At 34.9% G+C, this 24,465-nt stretch overlaps 2 protein-coding genes across 4 annotated transcripts; one reads left to right on the top strand and one right to left on the bottom strand.

Moving 5' to 3' along the window:
- Window positions 1–2,510: 2,510 nt before the first annotated feature.
- On the top strand, window positions 2,511–19,800 carry LOC111505963 (polygalacturonase). 2 transcript variants are annotated; one of them, XM_023160881.2, is made up of 4 exons: window positions 2,511–2,879; window positions 3,887–4,089; window positions 16,631–16,958; window positions 19,397–19,800. In XM_023160881.2, exons 1-4 carry the CDS (start codon window positions 2,579–2,581, stop codon window positions 19,645–19,647), a joined length of 1,083 nt encoding a protein of 360 aa, XP_023016649.2. In that variant the 5' UTR covers window positions 2,511–2,578; the 3' UTR covers window positions 19,648–19,800. The 2 variants fall into 2 exon arrangements, with proteins under 2 accessions (XP_023016649.2, XP_023016648.2); XM_023160880.2 differs by having other exon boundaries at window positions 2,512–2,879; window positions 3,884–4,089.
- Window positions 19,801–20,983: 1,183 nt separating this feature from the next.
- On the bottom strand, window positions 20,984–23,974 carry LOC141480101 (uncharacterized). Of its 2 annotated transcripts, XM_074169902.1 has the most exons (4): window positions 23,121–23,974; window positions 21,966–22,176; window positions 21,710–21,906; window positions 20,984–21,650 (listed from the first exon to the last, which is right to left on the bottom strand). In XM_074169902.1, exons 2-3 carry the CDS (start codon window positions 22,134–22,136, stop codon window positions 21,745–21,747), a joined length of 333 nt encoding a protein of 110 aa, XP_074026003.1. In that variant the 5' UTR covers window positions 22,137–22,176; window positions 23,121–23,974; the 3' UTR covers window positions 20,984–21,650; window positions 21,710–21,744. The 2 variants fall into 2 exon arrangements, with proteins under 2 accessions (XP_074026003.1, XP_074026002.1); XM_074169901.1 differs by having other exon boundaries at window positions 20,984–21,906.
- Window positions 23,975–24,465: the final 491 nt, after the last annotated feature.

Genomic DNA, 24,465 nt, shown 5'->3' with positions numbered 1-24,465 from the left:
CAATTCAGACGACAAATGTTGAACTGATGATTTGAGATCTACAACATTGACCCAATCTTGACTTGCATACTGCATCCACATCTTTGAATGGTGGAACTGAAATCAAATAAAAAAAAAACAATTAGCAACCTCCAACTTGTTTCCATGATATAATACTCACATTCCCATTCTATTTGTACTAATAAAGTGAGTGAATTCAACTAAGTTAGTAATGTTTATATTTCCATATAATTATCATCTAAATTATCTAATATATGAATATTATTAAAACAAAAAGAAATTCACTATACATAATTACTATTATTATTCAATCATACTGAATTTGACTAGAGATCGCGTTTTCATACCTGAATACACCTAAATACACCATCGTATATTTACCACCCGATGAGTTGATACAAGATATATCGTCATCACTGAATTGCAACGAAATACGTTATGGTAGGCATGTTTTGAATAATTTATCATTGCTCACATCTTCCAAAGTCGATAAAATTGATTTTCCAAACCTTATAGAATAAGTTGACATATTCTTAATTATATATACTTCATCAATTGGTAATGATGATAAAGCCTTCTGCTCTAGTATTTCAACCTCCTGTACAATCAAATTATTGATTTTATTCAAGTCTACTTTTGAAACGAACATGATGAAAATATGTATGAAAATATAAACAATTTCCAACAGCAAAATACTCTCACCATCTTCCTTCTATTACGAACTGAATAACACTCTACCAATTGCTTACTGCTGCAGATATATTCGTCTACTGATTTCATAGTGTGCCAGGCATTTATTTTATGTTGAACAGCGCGAGTCATCCTCACCATGAAACCGTGAAAGGTTCACATTGCTTGTTGCTACCCACTAGAGATGCCTGACGTCACAGCCAAACCCACCTTCCAACTGGATGCGATAACAGATGCCGATACGAACAGGCGGTGGTCGTTGTGCTCACGGAGAGGGCAGACGTTAGCACAGTCCTCGGCCACCTGCGGGTCACCATCGATAGCGAGGCTAGAGCGATGCGTTACGTCACAGCCTTCTCCACTTCGAGAGAGGTGAGGGCACACCTATACGCATTACTCAGCCACACGTCGTGGAGTGAACATCTTGCTCTCTTACCGTTGAACGGTTGCTGCTGCTGTGACGTCACACCACTACTAACTTGGTGGCCTCTCACCGATGGAGCATTCATTACTTGGAGGATTTCCGAAGTATGCAGACGTATGACGTACATAAACAAGCACATGATGAAACCCTGTACCGTGCATTCTTTCACACACACACACACACACACACACACACACACACACACACACACACACACAAAATCTCATATGAAAAAAAAATCTGAACGATCCATGAACCAGACACTTCAAGGTCACATCGCCTTGACTTCACTAAACAAAAAAAAGCAATTAATACGTCATAGTGGTGAGGGGAGACTCAGAACCGGAAAAAAAAATTATGAACGATCCATGCACCAGACACTTCAAGGTCACATCACCTTGACATCACTAAAAAACAACCAAAAAGAAGCAATTAACACGTCATAGTGGTGGGGGAGGCTTAGAACCGGCTCAAATCTCCTACTAATAACATAAACTGAATAAATTCTGGATAGTACATAGTCTTTCTGAAAATATAAAAGGAATTTTCAATATCCAAACGGTTTTCAAAACACTAAATTATCTTGGTTTGTTGAATAAAACTGTCGAACGAAACAGAAAAATCAAAAGTTTCTGTGAAATGCATAGACATGGTGTAAACATCATTGGAACAACACCAAAATTCTGATAGCAAAACCCAATGAAACGTAAAAAAACTAAAAGGAATTGTTTTTACAAATTTGAATTGAAATGAGAATATACCATCGTCTCTTCTGAGAGAGAAAACTAGCAATGACATGTACCCAAAGCAAACATTTTTCTCAATAACTAGGAATGCAATACTTCAACCAAGTAGGCGTATTCAGTTTCATCTCCTGAAGATGCCAACTTCGATTCAAAATGCGCCAGTATTACATTTCTGGTGATTGGGTAGAGTGCTTGTTTTGTATTCATACCACGAATAATTTATTGTTTGCTCTTCAATGTAGTCATGAACATTCTTTATTCAATTTCAATTCCTATTTCGAAAATATTGTTCAGTGGAGAAGGTGGAGACACTTTTTCGTTACCCAGAATCCTTTTTTCGACGCTAATGTCATCAACCAATTAATGAATGGTTTTGACATAGCGTTAGGTTTCATCAAACAATTCTCAAAGTTTTTGCTACTAGGCCTCATCCAAGATATTACACTATCAACAAGACAACCGACAAATTGATAATTTGAATTGATTTGAAAAAGTACTAATATCAATTCTTCCACCATCTGAAAGAACATAATTTCATCGAAAGATAATACCTGATTGAGATAAAGATAACATATTATCGAGATATCAATCACAAATCACCAGAAAGGAGCAAATTTGCAAACAAAGGCATCCTGATATAATCGTGAAAATATGTCCCATATAACGCAGTTATTTATGAGCACGAAACAAACATCCAACTGACACACTTGAGAAAGAAATGTTTTTTGCGAAGGTGATTAGCATACTGAGTATTTATTCAGCAATCTCTACCACAGCATGGGGAAGTGCTATAAGTGGAGGCTGCACCATTACTGAATTTTCTCAAGTGTCCCAAGTAGTGAACAGCTGTACGAATATAGTGGTGAAAAATTTGAATGTTCCCGCTCAGCAAACACTGCATATGAAACTAAAAAAAGAAAGTACTCTGTCATTTGAAGGTACCACTATCTTTGGAGTAGCCAATTGGGAAGGTCCTCTCATTAAAATTGAAGGCGACAATGTCAAAATAGATGGAGCAGGTAATTTTTCACATGATAGTGAACATTAGAAAAATATATACAAATTCTACGATGAAAAACTGAAAATTTCAAATTTGCATCATCTCTGGATACAAATAATGTTAAAGCTACAATTGAACTGACCCAATATGTTCCAAAGTATGATTCAATTACGAAAATGTAGATAGTACCATCACTTCATTCAAACTGCGAAAATTATGATGACTTAGAGAGTTTCCTTGAACTGTTCCAGATCTATCATTCTTGCATATGCGATACAAATACCACTTTTATGTTTCAATAACGTTAATGAAAACATTCCAGATATTCTCGAGTATGTTGAAATCATTTTGGTTCCTCCGATTTGGTTCATTTCAAATATTATCTCTTGAATTCATTATTAAAGTAACAACAAATTTATAGATATATTGTTTGTTGCTTTTTCGAAATGAAAAAAAGTTACTAGGTATAATTTTGATCCATACGTATTTTCAGTTACCATAAGTTATAGAACGTGTTGTCTGAAAATTTTCATTTTGGGATTATGTGAAGTTTTTTGCAGTTTGGCATCGCTACACTCTCAAGAAAGTGTAACAATTTGTTAAGAGATGGGTTTTAGTGGCATTTTTATTCCCGAGGTGATTATGAACATTAGATTTTCAAATTTGAATATGGATATCTCATCATATTGTTTTGAAATGATAAGTCAATACCAATTATGATCAAACATCTGCCAGAATTTTCCGTTTTCTTACTAAAAAATTCAAAAGATTCTCTGATAAACAGAATCATCCTAATTTTCATGACCTAGGGCTTTTACTTCATTCAGAGAATATAGTTTTGCCGTTAACTGGCTGTCACTTCCTCATGAATAACAACCCTCAGAAAATGAATCGTCTGAAAACTTCGAGACCCGCATGTAGCTTTTCAAAATCCACACATTCTTTTTTTTATGAGTTTCCCATTTGCTTCCATAAAATGCGGCGGCTGTTTGGAAAACATAGATGATGATACTTATTTTTCAGAAGGTTCAAAATTTGATGGGCAAGGAGCTGAATACTGGGATGGCAAAGGAGGTCAAGGTTCTAAGAAGCCACTCTTCTTCACATTTCAGGGAAGTGGAGAATTGACCAACATCAATTTACTTAACTGCCCAGAACGTTGTTCTGATGTTCATGGATCTCATATTACCATTGATCATTGGAATATCGATGTTTCTGCTGGAGATAAGGTAATAATAGAGGTGAATGTTTTCATCAGAGCAAGAAAATATACTAATCAGATCACACAAAACTCGCTTTATCATTTCATCGTTTTTAATTTCATTAAATGTTACACCAATACTGTGTTTTAGATATTTCGAAAATAGAACATAAATATCTGATAAGAAAGTGCTTTCTAGCTATGAATATTCTTGTGAACATTGATTTCGCAAAGGATCGGCCATACAACTCGCCTCATCATGCTGACTTGAATATTTTGGAATACATCCTTGGTTCTATTTGTCATATCCTCATTTGTAGATGGTGGTATTTTATGAACTTGATCTCCAACGTAGCCCAACATAAAAAATTAATTTTTGTCAAATCTGGTGAGCGAGGTGGCTACTTGAAAGGGCCTCCTTCCTCTGAAGATCTATCCATTGGAAAATGCAGTGCCTGAATAATTATTAGCAGAAACAGTATGGCGAACAGATACTCCATAGTAAATACCACATTCTTCATTTGATCCGAATGATTAAATTATTACTTGATTGTGGTAACTGGTTTTCCAAAAAATCGAGATGAATCAAACCATCAATTTTTTTTTCAAAGGAATATGGATCAATAATAATAATATAATAATAATAAATGGTCTTTATTTCATGTGGTGGAGTTTAGCAAAGCGCTATTCTTCCACTCAACTAAATTTGAAAAAAAAAGAAACATTACAAAAGATAAATGGCAACTTCAGGACTATAGTAAGATTGAATTCAAATGTTTATGTTTGGATCACTGTTTGCTGAGCAATTCAGTTTCAAGTTTACTTTTGAATAGCGGTGGTGATGAATGTTTCAAAGATTCACTGAATGAATTATACATTGTTACAGCATGATACGTGAAGGATCGTTCATATATAGTACTGTTATGATTCGGAATGTCAACATTATTGTTAAATCTAAGGTTTCCTAATGATGATGAAATTTCTAATCATGCCGCCTCATAAATTCAAGGACCACTTTGTCTAACTGCTGGTTCGAACGAAATGGGAGTTATCTGTTGAATAATGGAAATTACGTATGTTTTCAAATATATTTTCATGAAATGTTGCTTCATCGGAAAATGAAACATATTTTGAATATCTCTTTGTCTTATAGCAACTATAGCCTATTCACAAAGTGTTACTCTTTTCTCAAAATCATCATCTAATAACTAATGTAACTGAATACGGTATGGATAAAACGAAACTCTGGGTTGACAAATATTTCTTCGGTACTCGTGGGAACACTATGGAAAATAAAGAAACATCAACACAGAAAAAGAAGGTTAGAGAAAGAAAAATTTAAACGAAATGAAAAACTTGCCAATGAAAGCGTTAACTTGAAACGCCAAAGACTTGACAAGGTGGAAATATGCATGCAAAGATCAAGAGCAGCCGAATCCGACGATCAACGTGACCGTAGTGCGTTAATAGAACATAACTCTCAAATTAGAGCAGCCGAGTCCACCAAACAGCGTGAGGCTCGTTTAAGTGCGTTAAGAGTACATATAACTCTCAAGTACGAACACAAAAAGTAGGTACCTACCTACTTCTACAGAATATAGTTTATTCTAATAATAGTTTGTCCCGTTGAAGGACTCTCCGTTATATAGATTGACTTTCGTATTGGTCGATAACTATCGATTGGAACTAAAAAATATAAAATAAAATAATGATAAAAATATGTTTAAAACAAGCTTTTATTAAGGTGCCCTAAAAAGATCAAATTAAATTTCAAATCACATTAACCACATTCATTTATGCTTGTCGCGACAAGCTTTTATTATAATTTCAATTCTGTAAAGTCATAAATGAATGTGTTTAATGTGATTTAAAATTTAAATAAACATTCTTTACATGACAGTCCGGATTATATTAGTTTGTTCGGATATTTGTCTATTTGAGATATAAGGATCTTCTGTAACTTTCAAAAGGACAGTAATTCCAGTTTCTTGAGTTTTTCTATTTTGTTATATGCGACATTTTTCGTTCGAATAAATCGAAGAAGCACATTTTCCAACGCAGAAGCGTTGAATTAGAAATTAGAAAACAATTAGAAAAGAATTTCTAAGTTGTTGCCTGTCTGGATATCGTTCATTATAAATTCTTGTCGCCAATAAACAGTTATTATCACTAGCCCCGAATCATGTGGGTCAATTTATCGATGGAAAAATTCATTTCAAATGCTTTTATTTTAATACCTAGTAATACTTTGTTGCTGAAAATAGAATAAAACTTCTAAAATTCTCAAAAACGCCCTAATATGAGCATTCTAGAACAATAAAGATGTTTTGGAGAAAAGATCCAACATTCCAAATTATACTTTTGGATTATTTTTTCGTAGACTACATTCGACATCGGTAGATAATAATTTTTATGAATCTGGGTGATGAATAAACGTTGTTTATTCTCAATGCTAGTACATATTTGTATAATTATTAGTGCATTAATGTAATTTGAGTATATTCTAACCCATGATTGTTCTGATTCAGTCACGAGCTTAAATTCTTGCTAATGAAGTTGATGGAATGATGGATATTATATTTTCAATTTGTTCGTAATTCTCTACCTACAGATTCTATTACTCCATGATGCTGTTATTCTCTTGTTAATTTAAATGATTTTACTTTTTGTGTCAAATTCTTTAACAGATGGATATTTCAATATCTGTGATTTAAAAATACATAGTCTGAAAGTTCTTCTCTAAGTTTGTTAGCCGTGGTCTTCAAGTTGACTGATGTTTCGTTTACGATTATTGGGCATGAATTAGTAACTATTGGTTGAATCAAATAACCTGACATCTAAGCAACTGAGTTCAGTTCGTCAGATTTGATTAGATAGAAAAATATTTATTGTTTAAAGGAACATGTACATTCGAATATTTCATACAATTTGTTGAAAAAACATTGAATTATTGATGAAAAACCCCAATTTTAAAATGTTCTACAGAGTGGATCAAATTGGACACTGGTGAAGGAAAACTCCTGTTTTCAATCTGGATAGATAAAAACTGTGGCTCAATGTCGAATTATTTGACAAACTAAATGGTAAAAACCACATATCGATATATATGATCGTTTCGGAGTTACAGTATGTTTCTAAAAAAATGTGCATTTTGAAAAGTTGATGTCGAAAATATCTTGTTTCTATGAAAACATTTTTCATTTACGATTGATGTTTTGCTAGGGTCATCTTTGAAATGCAGAGCTTATAGGTTTTTTCATGTAGACTTTGAAACGCACACTTTGATCAAGTAGTCTTTGGACAAAGGGGCGATAAAAAAGTGAGAAATTGCTCAGTAGTAGCTATTGAATGTTGGGAAAGCTTTTCATATCAGTAATTGAAACGTTTAGTTTCAATTACTGCTGTGAAACTTCAACAATATTGATAATAATGATAATTCCTTCAGAGAAAGTGTTTGGAATTCTTATCAGCTTCTCCTACACACACAGAAATCGTTTCGGATCATTTTTTGCTAAATTAATTAGTTCAATAGGAGTGAGAGAAGCAGAACTTTGCATCACTGCCGCTTGCACTTCGTATCTAGAATTGGTTGGCAATTTGGGAATGAGATATTTTAGCTTCCTCTAGGAAGTGAAAGTCCAAAGACGTTGGGTCCGGTGACCTGGCTGGTCAACGGTTGGGTCCTTGGATGGCTTTCCAATTATTACCGAAATTGGCAGCCATAAAATTGGTGACGATTGTATTGTTATGAGGAGTAGCCTCATCTTGTTGAAAATACATTTTTCTGAGCGAAATGCACATCTTCAAAAAACATGTTGTGACTCAGATGAGTTTGTCATGAAATGTAACCGTCAGACACAGCCATCAGTTTTTATCTATCTAGTTTGAAAACAGCAATTTCCCTTCAAAAGTATTCTATTTGGTCCACTCAGTACATGAGTATTCTGCAGAAGAGGGCGTAATATTGTTGAAAAACCATACTGGAGAAAGTGTAGGAGTTATGTAGGTCTCATAGGCGACACATAGTGGGCACTCAAATAATACGTGATGAATTGTTTCGGACTGTTGTGGGTTACAGATGGTGCGAAGTTCAGTCGAATTCAATCGATAGAACGATAAACGTGTTTACAAATTCCCTGAATATGAAAATATTTTCAGAGAACTCGAATTAACTGCATTGTTCAATAGAACTTGTTATGGATAAAAAGGGAATGTCAACATCACGAAATTCATTGGAGTTTTTGATAAATTGTTAGATTTACTACGTTCCACTTTGCTTCGTTCAGTTCTTCCAAAGAAGTGTGATAGTCCGCAATCATTCTTCATTTTTTTTTCTCCAATTGCAGTGCCCAGTTGGATTGGGCGTTCGAACTAGTTGATCTACTCAATTTTACAAGACGTTTGTGGCAGATTATGGGTTGCCAGTTTGTTTCTATTATGATGTATGTAATTCATTCTGAGTTACACGGCACAAAGTGTGTTTGAAAATTGATACAGGTCCATAATTAGAAGTGATGGTAGAGAGATTGAAGAGGCGTTTGGATGACATACGTCAATATATCGTAGATCCCACACTAGGACGATAACCAACAGCAAACTTTGAGCTGATGTTTCAAAAAGTTGAGCCCGAGTATTCCAGCTATATATTCTAGCAATGGTTTGATTCTAACATTGTTGACTTCCACTGCCCTTTCCTTGAAGTTGTTTTTTTCGTTTATGAATTTCAGTCACCTTTCAGTTTAATCAAACTCAAGTCGGCACTATTGCCGCTGATAGTGATAGGAACAGAAAAACAATTGACTATCGCGTTTTCGATTCATGTAAAAAATTATATCTTTTCTGGATAAAACACCCTGTATTTTTCTACCTAAATGGATTGCCATCTGTTTCTTGGAATTGAAAGGTAATTTTGAATTCTATCCTCACAGAGTTATGCCTTTTTCACTCTTCGTCAAGTTTGCCACTAATCTTAAACAAAATAATAAATATCTGTTGCGAAATTTGCTATTCAATATGTTGAACGCAATGTGAGTTATAATCAAGTCACGATACATTTGGTTCAAGGATTGTGTGAGTTGAATAGAACTTCAATGATGCATTAGATTTCAGGCTCTGACAATTAAATACGCTTCACAGTTACCATGCTATTTGAATGCATGGAAATAGCTCATGTTTTTTTATCGAAAACTGATTCTGTAGAGCTACTGAGAAAACATAAACTTTCAAATAATGGTAATTTGTTTCTTATATCCGAATAATGAAAACAAACGAAATTTTCTAGCATTCAGACTGAATGATATTGTGGCAAGATGATGACCTATGGCGATCAAGGACTTTACCCTTGATTTAGCATCAATGCAACGACGCGACATAATGTAACCATGACCAACAATAGGCGTATGGAGCGAGAGGGGACCGTGGTAGCTGATTCCTCGACTCGATAGTTTTGATGATGTCAACATGTTTTATATTTGATGATGATGTATTATAATAAAACAGTTGTTAGTAAGACCTGACTGGGGAAGGACCCCCTTGTACAACTCCTAGGCAATACACCTAGTATCTAAGTATTCTGGTGTTTCCCTCATGGTATTTCCCTCAGAAGGCTACCCCTGAGTCACCCCCCAGATCGTAGTTGTAACAATATGATATGAATGAAATCAACATAATCGGTAATATGATTCCAATCAGATTTTATGGCTTTGTGTTTCGTAAAAAAACAACATAGAAAAAAATACTTGCGACCTTCATTTATTTAGGGTGTATGTTCTCATTTTTGTATGTTCTCTTCCATGTTCAGTCTTCAGGATCGCATATCACCCTGTACATCTATTCGTTTCAGGTATCTTTTTTTTCATTCACATCTATTTCTACATGCTGCTAAACATTTTTTACAAGTTGATAGTTTGATACTTCACATCTGAACCTCAGTACCTTCATTTTGTTTTTTGTCATAAATTGATAGAGAATGTGTGTGTATTGGTCATGGCAGTACCAGTGATCAGTTTAATTACGAATTAACAACAATTTGGCCCCATATAGCAATAGATATTCCAGGAATATTTTATGAATATACATTCGAAGATATTGTATTATGCTATGAATATATATATATATATATATATATATATATATATATATATATATATATATATATATATATAAATATATATATATATATATATGCACCTGGAAGTGCTCCTGGCGAACCTTTGATATATTCCTTGGAAATATTATTGGAATATCTTGAAATATTCTTAGAATATGTAAGGTATATTCTATTAAGAATATTCCAGAAATAGAACCCGAGGAATATTCATGAAATATTCGGGATATTCATATCCCGTAGGAATATTGTATAGGAATATTGTAGGAATATAAAATAGGGAATCACCATAAAATATTGGTCAAATATATTTTATGAATATTCCAAGAATATTTGGAATATTCCAAGAATGTGACAAGTAAATGCTATTAGGCATTGGTACACTAAACATAAGATAATTATACTTTTATAATAACACCAATACACCATGCATTACACACGCGAACCTGCCATGTCAACCGCCATGTTGAATCAAATGTCGATTCCAACGCAAAGCTGCCAAGCGTTAAGGGGCAGCCGCTTTCACAGAGCTTCGACGATTGTCGTGCGCTTCACTGCAATTAACCAATGAGAAACGTTTACTCCAATACTTCACTTCCTCATTTCTATGTTGCCAGGATTTGTCGCTTTGTAATTGAATAATTTTAAATACAAAAAGAAAAATAGGATAGGATGATGCAATTGGTTCATTTATTGGCCCATTCGAATTTTTTTGTCGTTTCCAACAGTTGCAGTTGGAGCAATTCATCAGAATTTCCGCGTTGAGTTCAGAAACTGGTTAACACTATTTGGGTTATATACATTAGGTTATGCATTCGATTAAAATCTTCAATTATTATCGTTTTTAATAATATTGAATTTTTTGAATAACTTATTATGAAATAATTCAAAATTTCAGTAATACATCGTAAAGAATATTCCAAAATATACCGTGGGATATATTCTAAGAATATACCATATGGTATATTCTATCGACAATGTTCTTAGAATATTTTCGGGAGAATAATCCATTTATGGACATTCTGATCAGAAAGATCGATAAACGGCTTTGAATTATCAATAGGTTTTTCATTCGTAGCCGAAACTTTCACATTCGTGTCAGTGTGAACTGTGCTTGGCATTAAGACATCTTGTTTGTCGTTACACTTCAATATAACCTGTGTTACTTTTCCGTGCGATGGTTTCATTTCTTTCCAATTTCGCTTCGATGACATCTTGGAGATTCAATTTTCAAAACTATGTGTGTTGACATGCCTAGTACTGATGGGCCAAATGAACACAGTATATGAATAGAAACGTTCTATGTTTTTACCACTTTTACAGTAGAAACTGCAGTACTAACGTTACTGCAGTTTCATCCCATGAGGACATTTTCAAAATCATACATAACATTACAAATGAAAGTGGTAGAAAACATAGAAAGTTTCTATTCTCTTTTCTTCAACACAGTATATAATAATCGGCCCGAATCCAACAAATTTTCCATGAGTGTCATCGCAACTGAAGATGATACTGGAACTCCTGGATTTACTGCATCTTTTTCACTGTCAAATCGAATGTGTATTCATTTACTGTGCATAATTTATAGTTTAATTCCAAATTTATGCCTTTTATTCTTGATATATTGCTTAGAATGAAGTATTTCGTGAAATGGCACTAATGTTTCATCAATACATACTTTCTTTCGAAATATTAGCATAGCAATTCGAAACCTGTTACCTCGAGGACAAAGATTATTGTCATAAAAATGCTACATTCGTGGTATCATTTCAAAACGATTTTCCTACATTATTTTCTCCATATCATTAGAGTGAGACATGTCTTTGGACCAATAAAATCTGAAAGTCGTGGATTTTTATCTCAACAGCTCCACAGTAAGAAACCCAAAATCACTCCAAATTCGTCAGTTGAAATCAGAAGGTTCATGAAAATCGAAAGGATTTTTTTCCAATTATTAAGCTGTTATTGCTGCTACTGCATCGAAATCGAATACGTTATGGTGACGTCCTGATACAGCAATCCATACGACTTGAGGTACGGTAGGAGAAATGTCTTCTTCATCCTAATCTTCAGAAGATCGCGAATGACATTCCTTATGGCCTGATTATTATAAGATGTAGAAGAACATCGTTTCACAATGTTAATTTTTCGTTGTGTTGAATTCATAGAATCCCAATAGTCCCAATCCATAACGGCTACACTCAATACATTTGCTCCGATAGCTTGTAGCTCGAACTTCCGTGACATAACTGATGCATTTTATGATCCGCATTTCAGTTTGTTGTTGTTTATACAACATCTGAAATCATTCACACTTTTTTGGGGGCATTGTATTGGAATAAGTGCCAGGTTTATTATAACCAATAATCATATACTCTATATTACATTAGCATCAGAATTTTCTTCGAAGTAAAGGGCCATCTTTCACATTAATATCTGAAATTTATTTTCTGTCACAGTGGTGTTCGTGATAATATCTATACTCCTTTATGTCGATATCATCTTGTAGATGTTTGGATAACTTTTCAAACATATTCAGTCAAATGTGCAGCACATACTGCACTTCTTTGGGCATACTTGCATGCATCATTCCATCCATTTTTCTCTGGGTGCCATATTCTGAATACATTTCGAGTGAAAGTCCCATTCTCTTGATGGAGTTGCATACATTTTATTTGGGAAATAATTCAGAGAGAAACTTCAGATACAAATGACTACAGAAAAATATGTTAGATTTCTGTAGGCGATCATAGTTATATTAAATTATCACTTTCGAATATTTTCGGAGGAATCGAATTAATTCCATTGGTGGGCGTAGATCTCCAAAACTATTAGAATATGTGACTTTATTACCACATTTTTAATGCCACCTAGTGTGATCCTCTGGTCCACTTGTTTCATCATAATGCACAATATCTCGTGTTTTCTTGTACCTAAAACACCAAAAGGTGGAATTTCCATTTTGTGTGCATAATAACTGAGATCGATATTGGTGGGAGGTCTCAGAGGTAGTCTAGTTTTCTCACTAGTCTTGTTGTGATGACTTATATGGTTTTCAGTACATTTCATTACCAAGTTTACCCAATGTTACAACCTCTATTTTCTTATTGTGGTGATTGGCCTCGATAAGAGTTGCTCTGCACGCTTTTTCTGAACTTTCAACAGCTTTGGTAATACCTGCATCGGCACTTGCTTTCCTATCGAGAGTGAATAGTCATGCAAAATAGTCCACCGATCTTGAGGATTATAATTATGGTGTTGGGGTACGAATTTTTTTTTTCACCGGTATTTACGTTCCGCCTACAATTCATTTTCAACTACTTTTTTGTCACTCGTCATGAATTGATCGCAAACAAGTTTTCTCAATACATTACGCACTTTATTTACCACCCCAGCACCGAATGCAACTCCCCCGATTTTATTTTTCTTTGATTGTCCTCACTTATAATTTTCTTATTGGTATTACACCTCATACCAACATGTCTCTTATCTTTCATTATATTGGAAACAAGTTAGGTGGCTGCTCTTTTAACCGTATCCCTATCTCGTATCTAATGTGTTATAGATTACAGGGTGGCCAACAGTGCGGTGAATGGCCGCCGAACTACGACGTATCCGTCACACTTTGAGTCAAGGCGTGTTGCTGACATCCAAATGGTACTGCCTTGATAGAATATGAATGCTAGTGGCTGCTTGAGAAGTTACTAGTAAGGCAAGCAAAAAGTATAACCTCAGTTTCCGCGAGAAACTTTATCGCTTATCTCAACAGCCTTCCCTTGTTGTGAATGAATTGCCGACCGCTGGTCAGGTGGAATCCTTCTGGAGGACATCTATGAACATCCGCAGCCACTCAAATTAGACATTCCAGACTTAGCGCAGTTTGAAACTTTCAACAGAGAGCTTTGACTTCCTGAGCTGAATTAAATCCGCTCAATCTGATAACCCCAGATGACCTTCGAAGATCTCTTGTAGGTTCCCAGAACTACGCTACTCTGGGACCAGATGAACATTTATTGATGGAAAAAACCACCAAACACCCACAGCTATCTTGCCAGAGTTTACAAGTCAAGGCTGGTTGGTCGGGGAGCGGACAGTTCTCATCCCCAAGAACGAAGATTCATCGATTTCTAATCATTACAGACCGATAACATAAATTCGTATTATGAGTTATTTACGAGAACACAAATACTCATCACAGTTGAGTCGAACGGCAGAGAGGGTCGAAGAGAAGAGTCACTGGAAGTGGAGAGGACCTGCTCATCGATAGATGTGTACCGCAGAACTCGATACAGTATAAGCGTAATTTCTCTAGAGTCTAGATTTATATTCACAAGGCATTTGATACAACATCGAATGAGCTCATCTTGCATTTCCTCATATGTCTTGCGATACCCGACAAAATAGTGAGATGCTTTGAACAACGTATACCACTCTGGCGGACTCGCTTCACCGAAACATCTTGTCAGGCTGGAGTCCAAACAGGGTGGGTCACTTTCAGAGGAGAGGTATTTCAGGACGATTCCCTCAGTCCCATTCTCTTTTGTATATGTATCAATTCAACGTAAAGACATGAGAAATGATGTACCTCCATAAGAGTTTGCATTCTAAATCGTCCGTTCCACGGATGTACTCCTTCCGACAATAAGAAGGCCGTGGACTTTTGAGTTTGACATGACAGAATGGTACTGAATTGATTCGGTAATGTCATCAGGAGTTCGGATCTCCTTCTATGATGTTTCGCTTGCATGAGATAGTAGGAGTTGAAGCATTTCTCTTCAGGGCTGCTGCACGAGTAGCTGTTGTACTGGGTTTAGTTTTCGACACTGAACAAGGTGATCACAACTCTGTCACCGAGTTGAAACACATTCAGACCTATGTTAAAGCCGTAGAGATAACTCCACTTCTGCGGCAACACGAGGATGAGGATGAGGCATGAGGTCTTCTTCAACAACATTGAAGTCCTTCACTTTTTTCGAATCGAGTGGGCTGAAATCGAAAACTGAGTGGTTCATCATGGCATGCCAGGATGGTGTCTTCAATACCTTAGTCTACCGCATTCAAGTAATGTGTAGAGAGGTTCGAGCATATGAGTCTATATTTGAAATAATGCAGTCCTAAGAGCACTTTATTACGACCTACGTCACTCTTACGATATTGAAGATATACCGGTATTGCCCTAGTCTCTGGGTAAAATTAGATTCGTTATAGAGAATGAGAAGTGCCGAATTCATTGGAACTCTTTGTTTCCATGCTTCACGATCAGACAAGTTAATGAGCCTGATGTAGTTTTCCTTCACCAACAAAGCAAGACGATATTTTTCGTGGAGCGTTCAGCTCCTGGCAAGACAAATATCGTCCAGAAACAGAATAAAAAACTAATTAAATATCGATATTGTCTCTTCGATTCCGCAGACTCTATCCAGACCACTTTGTCGAGATGGTTGTTATGTTCAATGGATTCCTTGGTGAAATAATGTCTTCTCTTCTCTCGAATCTCAAAATCATGCTGGCTTGCCGCTCCAAGGCAGAACTCTTATCTGGACAAATGCAGAAGGCTTTCATTCTTGGTGCACTGCGCTCGCTCACGACCAATAATTCTTGGACCCAATAATCACTTTTCCCACAGGGTGGGTAGTGATAGTCGGTTGACAACGTTGGCATGCTGGAGGTCTTCATTGATTTTCAGTCACAAGTGTACATGTGAATTAGATAAATGGGTAAGATTTGGAATAGCAATAGACATGGAAAGAAGCAGACTGTTCCTCATTTTAGGCTTCCTGAACTGTGAAGAAGATTGGTTGAACATAATAATAAATGTATGTTTTTAAGACTATAATTTTATATGGTCAACAGATGATAAATGAATGGAAAAATGTACACATCACTCTATTCTGAATAAAAAAAATAACAGTTATGCTATTACAAACGTTATACAGAGAAATGTGCACTTAGACAAGGTGGTACCCACGTTATCGCGTTTGAAATTCTCGACAACACTCAGAGTTACTATTCAAGGCTATACGGAGGGATGTAAATGTAGAAGTAGAGGAAAAACGAGAGAAAGAGGAAGTTAGCATTGATAAAATCTGGCTTCATCTACTCAATTGCTCCCGTATCAGGTTATGACTTTCAGCCAAGAGGATTCAGCTCACGCTTACCATGAAAGGGATGAATCTAGAAACCCATTTCAATTTCATAATATCTGCTTGGAGAATAACTAGAATACTTAATTCCTTCGAGAATGTCTTCCGTAATCATAGACGGAGCATCAGGCATCAAAACCTGCAAGCCACGGTCAACAATCACTTAGACAGAGTTATCCCCGGCTGTGAAAGTTTAAATTCTATAAATACAATATTCCCACTTCTATAAAAAAAATACAATTTTGGTGGAAAACGGTATCAAAACTATTGCATGAGATGCAAATCTATTCAGTTTCATATGAAATGTGTTTCTTTTCTAGAATAACTTAGGCCACAACACTGATGGAATCGGCGTATGGGGAGAAAACATAATCGTCAAGAACAGCGTTGTGAGGAATCAAGACGACTGTTTTGTTATGGCTCGTGGACGGGACATACATGTCAACAACCTATACTGTTCAGGAGGCCACGGGATCAGTATGTCGGTGGGTCTGAGCAAGACTTCCTTTGAAAGCAATTTCGTTCAAAATGTCACCTTCAAAGACATCACCCTTGTTGATTCGGACAATGGAATTCACCTCAAAACACACAAAGACGGTGGTCCGGGACTTGTGGAACATATTACCTATAAAAATATCACCTTGAAACGTGAGTAGTTCCAGTGGAGTATGCCGGTTCACGAAAAAATCTTGATACACGGAGGTGTTGTTCTTTAGAATCGATATTTCCAATCGATACTGTTGAGAACCCGTTTCGAATTAACCGGAAATGAAGTCAAAATTTTCAGATTCAACTATATATATTTCTCGGATGTTGTAACAGATGAATTGTGAAATTTTATTTCCAACGATATGATAAAAGTTTTGTTTTTCAGTGGTGTTATAGGAGCCATCTTCTCGAAATTCATATTTTCAAACAACTTAACGTTGTGAAAACAGAAGACGATGTTTTCTTAGTGTTTCGAAAAAAAGAAATTTGAATTCGTCAAAAATTTTTTAACTTTAATATTCAAATTTCAGTCATCTCGAGTATATTGTATAGTGAAAACGCGTTGCGATTTTGTGACCGGTCCAGTTAAAATCATATAATGGAGCATTCTTTCTATACGTTATGGAATTTCATGAATTATTGGCCAATTCCATCGTATTGGAAAAAATTTTGAAAGTACAGATTTGACACTATCTAGAAACTTATAATCTCCTGACACACGATCAATCTGAATTTTGGCAACATCACAGTTGCACTTCAGTGCTTCTTGTTGTTGAAGATTTGTTCGATAATAATGAGTCGACTTTCCTTGATCAGCCTGTATTTTGTTTTCTTTAATCGGCTTCACTTTTTCTACTGGATTACTTAAAGGTGCTTAATCGCATCAATCATAAACCTCTACTTTCAGATCGATTTCAACCCCATCGGAATGGAGGATGGAGATTTGGTATATCTGTGTCTCACAAATGGTGTTCCTCAAGGCTCCATTTCACGGCTTTTACTCTTCACGGTATATGAAGCACACATTTCTAGTTGTCCATTCCACTGTCACTCTGTCAACATCATTATTGATTATTTGTATAATCTATTTATTCTAAAGGGCCGATTGATAATAATGCTCCCTTTCTAGCGGTCAAGATTATTTTTTAATATATATGACCACACTGTGAAATCGCAGAGCAAACCCTTCGAGTCCATCTAGGATTTGCATTCTGTCAAAGGCTATGTCATGGATGTTTTCTGAATGTGTGCTCTGCAACTGCCAAATTGGTTCGATTGGCCAAAGCAAGACTTTTTCGTGGTCTATTAAGCGCGTTTTCATCCTACTTTTCATGGTTGCGAAATAAAAAAAGCCACAATTACAAGGTTGTACTCGATGAATCTCTGGAGTCTTCAACTGACTTGAGATTATTGTCAATTAGTTTTCTGGGTTTGAAAGTGGTTTCTCCACCATGTTTATCTGAGATCCCTTCGATACGTTCGGTTGTACCTTTTATTGAAGGTCAGTTCTGGTACCACAGAAGGGTGTTTCTAATTGGGTCGTAGGGCTCGGTTGATTTCGGTACGCATTACCCAAAAATGCATTAACCATGTGACTCATTTCATTTTGTAGTTCTTTCGATTACAAATATATCTTGCCCTTTCTGCCAGAGTCATGATGATCCATTTTTGGTTGGAGTTCATTTTCGAATAACAGTCTGTATGATACGGTTTTCTGTGTGCATTTCTATTTCCCGAGAACCGATTCCTTATCTGTCTCTTTCTTCATCTTCAATTGAATTATTGGATTCCAGGAATCGATATATTCAAGATGATCTTTCACAAGACTCGAAACGATCATAATATCAGTGACATGGTGAGTTTTGATATCGTACACAATGGTTTCTGTTACAGATATCTCGCCTTTCTTGAACATCGCCTCATTATTTTCTTAAACCTGGCCAACTTAGTTTCAGTGAGACTGAAAACTTTATAATCAAAAACAAAAAGCGTAATATGAAGTCTACTAATAATTGAGTAGAACTGGCCGATACTTGATAATATTCATATCAAAACTCATGAATACAGTGAGACTGAAAACTTTATAATCAAAAACAAAAAGCGTAATATGAAGTCTACTAATAATTGAGTAGAACTGGCCGATACTTGATAATATTCATATCAAAACTCATGAATACAGTTTATTGTATGATTTTCCCTATAAAGGGTTTCAATAAAAACCGCGACACGAGTTTCGCCATACAATTTTCACAAAAACAACGGAATACATTAACTTTGTACGCTTCAATAAAAGCTTGAATGATCACTTTGTACTATTCGAATTGAATAGAACTGGCCAACATTTGATGAGAATCTGAATTGATACTAATTAATACAGTTTATTGTATGCTTTTCACTATAAAGGGTTTACAAAAACCACGACACGTGTTTCGCTATACAATAGCTTTCTCAAGTGCTTGTGAAACCCTTTATAGTAAAGATTATACAATGAACTATATTAATTAGTTGTAATACTTCTTTCTAAGTATTTGATAGTTATAACTAATTTTTAATAATATTCATTCCTCAGATATTGACCAGCAATCGAACTGTTCTAGGTATTAGACGATATGGTATAGAAATCCAACAGGATTATCCAGAAAATGATGGAAAACCAACAGACAATATTCCAATAAGAGACGTGACGGTGATTGGAGTGAGGGGCACTATGACTGGTAAACATTCTGTTCCAGTTAGGGTTTCGTGTAGTACTGGAGCTTGTGCTAACTGGAACTGGTCAGAGGTTGATATTAAAGGAAACCATAAGCCCTGTTCTATGAATTTTAAACCTAACGGGTTCTCTTGTTGACTTCCCACAAGACAAAATAAATCTTTCGAAAACACTTTTCCAACACCGAAACAAAATTAGATTAGAGATGATAATATGTTTGATGGAAAAATATACGGCTATTGTACTCTAATTTTTAAACTTAATAAAATAGTAGAACTTCACAAAAATGTATATTTTATTGTTTCATTTCCATGAAATATGTTTTTATGCTTGCGCGGAAAATCTATCGTAACAACGTAATTAGACATGTTCAGTTTTCATGATTCTAAAAAATATATTATTGTTCATCTGTTTATGGATACGAAGGTTCCAAATGACGAAAGAACATGAATACAAGTTCGAATTGAAAGATGTGGTATGTATTTTAGAAGAGATACGTTTTGGAAAAAGCTTCTTGAGTTTCTACTTCTCCATCTCTATACAAAAAGTGTAATGAACTTCAAAGGTGGCTTTTTTCCATTCATATCAGAGAATAACTTTTGTACTTGATCTACCCATCTCTGTAAAAATTCTATTCATATCCTGATTGCTTTCTTCTTCCTTTCGGAATTTTCACACATTTTCCGTATGTAAACATAAAAGAATTTATTTAAAAAAAAATTTGTCATGAATACTAATATGGAAGAAAATGAATTGAAGAGATAAATGTGTTTCAAATGCTAACAAAAAATAAAAGGTACAAGCACCTTCTCATGAAACATATTATTTTTCCAACTTAGACGAAAGTAATTATTTTAATACATAGAAAACTACGGAAAACAATATAACATTATGGATATGTGAAGTAGTGAACTGAAAATTCTTTTTTTATCTCAGTTTGAACTCTGGACTCCAAGTATGGTTACGTGATCTGTAGAAATACTTGAAAGCAGATAATTTAATTTTTTTATATTGCATACTGTCATATAATCATCAAGAAATGTTTGCCTCACTAAACGAATATAGATTGATGATATAAAAACGTAAAAATCGATATCGAGAAAAACTTCATTTCTCTGAGAGAAATTTACATTCCCATATCTCATACCATTCCAAAGAAAAGTTGGAGAAATTAACTGTATACTATATCCCTACATCATTTTCCATCTCAGTTTTCGTGAAAACACGTATTTCTGAATAGCAGATACAGATAAATATAGACAGCCCATTTGAAATAATCGAAAAAATATCGTATCAAGCTATAACACTTCAAAAAAGACAACGTTCTGAGAAATAAAACACTTTTATTTCTGACCGGGATATTATAAGCTTATATCGTCATAGTTACGCTATCAATAAAGAGGGTCATAACTCCCTTGGGACATTATAGATTTTATAATTCCCTCTACCCTTCACAAGTAAAAATAAATAGAAATGAAAACTGAACCATATTTTATTTATTCACGTCATTACAAATAATAAATGTACAATTTTGAAATGTTCCCTGAAAATTACTTCCGCCACTGGAAACAATTTCTTCTTTTGTATGGCTGGAGCTTCTGTTCACTACAGTCGAGGTACCTGCCTCTTCTGATGACAAAGTAGACAACATACGCGCCGTTTTATTTCTCAATTCGATGCTATCCTCCAAATACCCCTCCGCCACCGTGGAACTTTTCCAACCTCCGTGTCTTTTTGAGTTAGTCATAGTTGCTCCTCCATTGGCTAGAGCAGTAGCAGAAGTGCGACGAAGGCAATGTCCCGTATAGGAAGATGAGTTTGGCAATCCTAAATACATTGCGATTTTGCTGGGGATTTTCCCAAACATGTTTTTTCCAATTGGCTGAGATGTACATTTATTTTGTCGGAAGCTCAAAAAAAAATCGTTCAATACCTTTAGGACGCAAAGACATATAAAGACTTAATAAAGGCAAAGCGGAGAACTCTTTTTCATCCACAACTGTAAATTTCTTCGATACACCAGTTTTACTTTCCGGTACGTTCACTACCATAACGGAATCCCGGTCCTCTATATCCGATATCTTCATATTCAAAAGTTCCTGACTTCTGCATCCTCCAAAATAACCCATAATCAAAACAACCTATAACAAAAAAAAAAGGAAATAAATACACACAAAAAGGAAAATAAGAAAAAAATTACCTTATGCAATAAATGAATATCATTAGGAGCGTCCTTTAGGAATCTGATAACTTTTTCGGCTTATAACTCTTACTCTTCCGTTTCAAAAAAGCCTGTAGTTCATTGAACTTGGTGATATCTCGTTTCTCATGTATAGTCACCATCGATTTTAGCATTGACCATTTAGTCCATAAAGAATTCGGACTATACGTTTCTGACTGAAACGAATAAACACAATTACTACCAAATCTACCGAAAAACATAGAAAATTCCTTACCAGTTCTTGAAAATATGCCAGAAATACAGTTTCAGTGACATCTTTTGGCATAACATTTTTCCGTGTCAGCCAGTCCAGATATATCTTGTATTCTTTTTGGTATATGGCTTCACTTTTCGATGGAATTAATGATTCTCTTGCTTGTTCAGCTTTTTTCAAAATATCCTCCATTATATTTGGGGTAGAAAACACGTTTTCACCGCAAACCCAGCTTGATAACAAAGTTCTGTTTATAAACAAGTAACATAGCAACAACCTAGCTTCAAGAAAACTCTACTATAATCAACGGTACCTGATTCAAATATACAGGGAAGGTAATGAATTGGTACATTTTTCCGTTTCAAAAATGAACAAAATTTTATTGAAATCGGTCAGAAATAAAATTATCTATGTACCACGGGAATTAATGAGCCTTAATAACCTCAGGCAATTGCTGTCCCTCGGGCCAGAGGCCCTCGGGACGCAAACTTTGCCATCGGTAATTAAGGCCCTCCTAATTCCCTTGATACATAAATAAGTATTTTGTACAACTGTCATCAAAAGTGACATTTTTAATGTTTTTCAAGAATATTTGAAGATGATGTTCACAAAGTAGTGTGTTGAAAATATTTTTAACGCTAGCAATAAACAAAACATGATTATTAAATTTTCAAGAAAGTTCTATCATGAACAATAAATATGGATACAATTATTTTCTGCTACACATGTATTGTAAACATCAAACACCAGCAAGAACTTTTAATAAAACGCGTGAGCTGTAAACAATACTGTTTGTTGGTAAACAGGTGATTCTGCATCACCTGATACGGCCACTTCACAGCAAATGCGATCACATGAAAATAGTTAACTAACAAGAGATATCAAAATATCTTTTTTTAGAAATATCAAATTTACCTGTTTCATTATGAAAACAGGACAATTGTACGAAAAGCTTTGTATGATATTTGTGTTAAAAGTAATTTTTATTTTATTCGTGAAGTTGCTCAAATCGCTACGCTCGTTTCGCAAACTTTTTTACTCACAAAATGAAACCTTATATTCAACACTCATATCATAAATAGCTTTTTCAATTCGCATTCGATTCTGAACTAGTAAGTGAAATCATATTACAAATTTTCGAAAAAGGTATAATAAAAACGAAATTCTGTTTGTTACCTCTCTTTCTGAATAACTTCAGCCTACAACACTTCGTAATATCTTTGCCAAATGGATCCCATTGCACATAGGAATACGAGGTAGTGAATAAGTTGATGAACCAGCCATAGAAGCAGTTACCAGCGCAATTTCTGAAATTGAAATCAAAAGGATGACAGGCGACATGCAGAATTCAATTAAATAGACCATGCTGGTCTCATGGCAGAACCGTTGGCAAGGATCAACACGTTGCTAAGAGAAGTGAAAAGTTCCGTAAAACCATGGACTACATTACCTAAACATCGAAGGACCAAGTAATTCTAGTTAGGCCACACACGTCTAACTCACAAGTATTTACTTAAAAAAAAACTAACATGCGAAGCGTGCGACGTGGATCTGACTGTAAAGCAACTCCTCAGTGATTTTCCACTCTGCAACCAGCAGAAGAAGGATAATGGAATACTATCATTATCTTTGAAGGATACGCTAGGCCCTAATTGTGCATTTGATGAATTTTTGTCTTTTCTGAATTCTAATCAAATAACAAGTAAACTATAATCAGAAACGTTGATAACCAATTTGGTTGATGCCCTTCTTCAAAAAAAAAATTGTTTCCATGATATATTCATAGTAAATGGCAGCGTCTCGTATACTTTGGTTTGAAAAATCCTACAAAAATAAATCGTTGCATTTGAATGACCTTTCTTAGTTTGGTTCACATGTACTCATTTTAGCTCTTTTTGGTGAAATTTTTCAGCCCTGTCCAAAAATTACGACCAAGGTGTCATTCGATTCGTATTTTTGCCTAGAAAGTTTAAGGAAAGGTCCGAAAACGCGCCGATAAAAATTACAAAAGTTATAAACAATCAAGTGAAAAAAATTAGGCTTTATTTTTTTCTTAATATCTCGGAAAATTTTTAAAATTTTGGAAATTTGAAAAAAGATTTAAAGAGATCAATGAATTTGCGTAAAAGAAGTCCCAATTCCCGAAACTGTATCTAGATTATTTATAATTTTTACAGAGCCCTGAAAATAGAGCCAAAAGCGGGTAGTCTGGCTTTCGCGCGCCTTTCGTCACTCTGACATAAAAACAAAAAATTATTCAAACATATTAAATGTAAATATCAAGGGATGAAAAAATTCATGTAATGTTGAGTTACATAAATAAACAATAATCCGCAGTCAAAAAATTTTCATCCCAATTTTAACATTAATTATAAATTTGTAAATTAATAACTTTTTCTGAATTGAAAGTTGATATAAAAATCCCTATAATTATTAAAGTAAAACCCTGGCATTTTTTTCCTTTGGTGAAGTTATCCTTGAAAGGCAAAAAAATAGATTACCGTTGCCAAAATAAAAAAAT

The sequence above is a fragment of the Leptinotarsa decemlineata genome, unplaced genomic scaffold (genome assembly GCF_025532065.1).
Source record: "Leptinotarsa decemlineata unplaced genomic scaffold, Ldec_3_MD MMD2_P_RNA_scaffold_6, whole genome shotgun sequence".
NCBI classification, from domain to species: domain Eukaryota; kingdom Metazoa; phylum Arthropoda; class Insecta; order Coleoptera; family Chrysomelidae; genus Leptinotarsa; species Leptinotarsa decemlineata.
This window is presented reverse-complemented; position numbering and strand designations above follow the sequence as displayed.